We start from the raw sequence: 4,720 nt of genomic DNA, 5'->3' as shown, positions 1-4,720 counted from the left end.
TGCTGGAGGATCTGGGTCCGTCCACGGTGGACCGGTCTCTGCTGGAGTCTGAGCTGAAGGAGTTTCTGGTGAACCTGCATGAGTTCATCTGAATCTGACCCGGTGGCACCGATGACGAGCATTAAGAAGAACTCTGTTTTGGGTCTCCACCAGCTCAGTTCTTCACAGTAACTTTCCGTTAGCAGGTGGAAAAACACAGATCTGATCAATTGTTTTTTATCCGTTTGGCAGACGTGAAATCTGGGGCGTTGAGAAACATCTGTGTTTATGTGAACGCCACTTTAAGGAAACAGAACATCTCTAATATTGGCCAACACACTCAGACTGTACCTTCAGTACCAACCATCCAGCAGAGGACATGACTCACTGACAAACGACACCAGTGTGTATTTGGCAAAAAGCTCTTTGTTATCGTACGAGAGGATTTACCGATACTCACATTGACCAATCCGAAGTAGTGCTCATTGATTGGGAACTGCTCCGGGCCGATGTCTTTCTCCAGAGCCGAGGCATTGGTGCCCTGAAGGACCAGAGACAAGTTGTTTTTAATCACCATCATCTCACACAACACAGTTCACTCTTTTATTGTGAAGAGAAAGGAAAGCCTACTTTGTTTAGTCTAATCTATGTTCATAGTCAAATGAATATGGAAATGTGTCGTTAAGGAGCACAAAACAAAAGAAGAGGCCTCTCTTTCAGACGGTATAATTGATAAAATTATCCTCTCAGTCAAACTTCAATATCAGTTTCCTAAATGACGTGTAGCTCGTCTCGATGTCTTTTTCCTGCCAGACAAAAAACAACCCCAAACCTTCCTGTCAAAGCAGAAAGGGTCTAAATAGGTGCTCCTGCCAGAAGTCGGGGGGGGATTGTGCGGCTGATTGCAGAGACCACTTATCTCTCGTCGGAGCTCAAAGCTTTTCCAAAAGAACCACAGCTTTTGTTGAGCGAACACAGAAGGTGATTTCGTTTTGGGGAAGGCTTTGAATTTCAATGTCATTTCTCTCCGTCAGAGCAGACAGCGGATACGTCTTTGTCTCGCTCACCGCCTCCGAGCACAAGTCCATGTGCTGTACTAGGGCTGCTCCATTACCCATTAATCTGTCGGTTATTTTCTCAATTAATCGATTCGTTTTTTCATCAATAAAAGCTGTTGTGACTGAAAGGACGCGTCTTTTGTCCCGTGCAGCCAGTGTGGTGGTGTTGTTGTTCGATAGTCAAGCGTCTCTGGTTTGCAGCAGAGCTGAGTGATGTGGTTGAAATCAAACCATTAATATGAATATTTTACCAATTAGGACTGTAATGTGCATTATCACTTAATCATTTCCCAATTAAAACATTCATTTTCTTGTTTATAAAATGTCAGGAACTAGTAAAAAATGTCCACAGATCAAGGCGACGTATAATTTGGTCATAAAGAAAGAAAGAAAAGCTTCAAAGCTTAAAATGTGTGAAGCTGGAAGCAGCAAATATTCTGCCTCTCTTTTTTCTTGGAAAATGCTCATTAGTTCCCAGATCCCAAGATCACGTCTTCAAAATGTATCGTCTTACCCAATAAACAGTCCAAAAAACAGAGATATCAGTTTACCATCATCAGCTCACAGTCTTTTCTAGAAATCACTTTCCAGGACATTCATCATGTTAAACACTAATAACTTCCTCTGATATAAAAGACGTGCAGTCTACAGATATTACTCATCTATGAAATCATAGATAGATAGATAGATAGATAGATAGATAGATAGATAGATATATAGAGAGAGAAAAGTAAAGAGATCAACATGAAGAACTTCAGCATAAAGTTTGTACTTTGTAGACAAATCCAGCCGGAGTTCAGACCGAGGAAAGTTTCTCACGGTTGCATTGATTAAATAAAGTTAATACAAAAGGTGAGGCTGAACAGTCTCTCTCCCTGTGTGTGTGTGTGTTGTTATCACAGCTTCTTGGTGCTTTGTTCACAGAGCCGTCCGTGCTTGTAGTGCAGCCACAGACTGTGTATAAGAAGAGGACGTAGTCATTGTGACGTCATACATTGGTTTGTAGACTGACGTTATGAAGCCTCTGTGATTTCACAGTCTTGGAATACGATTGTTTTCTTTTTGCAACCAGTGAACAGGAAGTGACCATATATGGACTGAGGAGGAGTGACAGGTAGAGACCTGTCAATCACCGTGTAGCCCCGCCCTAAAGCATCCCCTGCTTTATGGTCTGTTTGGCTCTAAATGGACCATAATGTACTAAATGAACATCATGCTGTATTGAAGAAGACTTGAAACTAGAGATCGAGACCATAAACTCATGTTTACAATGTTTACTGAGGTAATAAATCAGAATCAGAACCGTTTATTGCCATGTATGTTGAACATACAAGGAATTTGGCGTGACGGGAGGCGCAAACATTTAACAATCAACAATCAGTGCAAGTAGAAACATTAAAATTTACATATGATACGATATGAAATAAAGTAAGATATAAAATAAATGAAATATAAAATAAAGATGAAATATAAAATAAAGTGCACAAACGAACAGACGACAGGACTATAAAGAAGTGAGATGTAAGTGTAGTGTAAAGTGTCGAGTGTAATAGAAGGGATGCAGGGGAGTGACCGGTGGGAATTTGTCCTGGGGTGACGGAGTCAGTGGGGGACCCGGGCTCTGTTAATGAGCCTGACTGCGGACGGGAAGAAGCTGTTCGTGTGGCGTGAGGTCTTGGTCCTGATGGACCTCAGCTTCCTACCAGATGGAAGTGGCACAAACAGTTTTTGTCCAGGGTGAGAGGGTGAGAGGGGTCAGCTACAATCTTCATTGTCAAGAAAACAAATCAAGAGAGAAGTAGAGTCATTTTCTCATAGACTTCTATACAACCAGAGGAGTCGCCCCCTGGTGGACACTAGAGAGAATGCAGCTTTAAGACGTGAAGCATCGGCTTCACTCTGCAGAACCAGAGGTTGCCTCCTGGTTAAACGCTGGTATCGGATCCGTACTTGGTGCATCCTTAATATTAACTTATAAGTCACACTACCACCTACACTGAGTCCATTCATACTTTAACTCGTCTTCAGCTGTGCCCTAACACTTTGTAAATAACTCTTGGTTATTGGGAAAACCATTAATGCAAAACCTGCACTGCAGGCTTTTTAATTTGTTTGACATCCCGGCTCTCTGCCACCAGGATGCATTGTCACCGGCTCTCTGCAGCGGATTATGCAATCACAACATGAGCTTCCTCCACCTGTCAATCACCGGTGACAGCTACACACTGATGTGCACGCTGTCAACGCGACAAGGAGGGAAGGTTTCAGTGATGCAGGCCCGTCTGAGCACCGAGATAAAGGGTGCATGTTGTACAAGTAGTGACCAGACTCACTGTGCACCCCCCCATGCATAGTGAGTCTGGCTGCAAAGGGGGGGGAGGAAACTCACCCATGGACATCACCACACACACAGCGGCTGCAGGCGAATCAATAGCCACACACACACAGCAGGATTTACTCACCATATTACAAATGGAGGCGATGTTTCTGACAGTCATTGAGTTCACAGTGTCCCCCTCGCCGCCATCTTTATAAAATAAATATATTAAAGGAGGGGGGGGGGGGGACGAAGTTAATTCGCAGCCAGCGGCTGGAGGGCCAGACAGCAAAACCTCGAAGCGTCAGGAGAGCAGCATGCAGCCGGCCAGTGGTGGTGGTGCTGGTGGTGGTGGGGTGGGGTGGGGGGGGTCAGTGTCGACTCTTCGGCTTCATCCTCAGAACACCACAGCTGGGGAGGGAACCCCGTTAGTGCGCGAGCAGCAGGTTGTTAGCAGCAACGATGATCCCGGAAAAACAAGCTTGTAAAGGGAGCAGCAGCGTTGTTGGCCCCGCCCACATATGGAGACGAACGCTACAAGCTGATTGGTTCGGAGTTTACTTGCGTTTGATTGGCAAGGTTGAAGAGCCATTCACAGAGCTGGATGATGGAGTTGAGGTGAAGAGCAACCAGTCGACAGCAGGATTTGGACGCAAGGGTGTGTGGGAGTTGTAGTTCGAACATTGGGATTTTGTAGGCTTTATGTAAAGCTAATGAAATGAAAGATCCTTCAAAGATGAGCTTAAAAGCTATAAAGTCATATTTTATTTGAATTGTCTGAAAACGTATCAGCATGAAACTTCCCCAGTTGATTACAATAAGACAATTACTTTTTGTATTACAAGTTTTCAGAAATATTATGTTTAATTATGAAAATGAGACATTTTCTTATTAAATATGTGCTGATTTTCATACATTTCCAGAACATAAATCTGAACATCTGATAAAGCCATGGTTCAAAATGATTGTTTCATGTTGTTGACATATTAGAGTCAAAGGTTTTTACATTTATGATATCTCTTTATATCACTCCATCAACCAGAAAATACTGTCAACAGACATAAATACATCCTTGTTCTCCATGTTTTATTAATAAATGTATAAATGAGTGTGTGAGTGGTGTGTGAACTAACCCCTCTGTGTGAACCTTCAGCACACAGAGAGGAATGAACGAGTGAAGTTTGGTGAATGTAAGAGCTGCTGAAGTGGAGATTTATCATCAGAGTCTGAGAACAAACTCATTTAGAGGAAACGTCCTTTAAAGAGACGTTTAGTTCCATTACAGACATTTAGAGACTCTACAGGTGAACACATGAACTCATAGATATCACCATGAAACTTCACCACTTCATCACTCACATTAAGA

The 4,720-nt window shown here is 43.0% G+C and overlaps 1 protein-coding gene across 1 annotated transcript in view; it reads right to left on the bottom strand.

The window, feature by feature from the left end:
• Positions 1–3,797, bottom strand: part of LOC116401558 (ubiquitin carboxyl-terminal hydrolase 46) — a 10,752-nt gene extending 6,955 nt beyond the window's left edge. The window contains exons 1-2 of the mRNA XM_031880017.1: positions 3,500–3,797; positions 440–520 (exon numbers count right to left, since the gene is read on the bottom strand). Of these exons, the coding sequence (XP_031735877.1) occupies positions 440–520; positions 3,500–3,535 (117 nt within the window). The 5' untranslated portion in view covers positions 3,536–3,797. The remainder of the gene's footprint in view (positions 1–439; positions 521–3,499) is intronic.
• Positions 3,798–4,720: the final 923 nt, after the last annotated feature.

This window comes from Anarrhichthys ocellatus, unplaced genomic scaffold (assembly GCF_004355925.1).
Source record: "Anarrhichthys ocellatus isolate YVR2014 unplaced genomic scaffold, GSC_Weel_1.0 scaffold527, whole genome shotgun sequence".
NCBI lineage: Eukaryota > Metazoa > Chordata > Actinopteri > Perciformes > Anarhichadidae > Anarrhichthys > Anarrhichthys ocellatus.
This window is presented reverse-complemented; position numbering and strand designations above follow the sequence as displayed.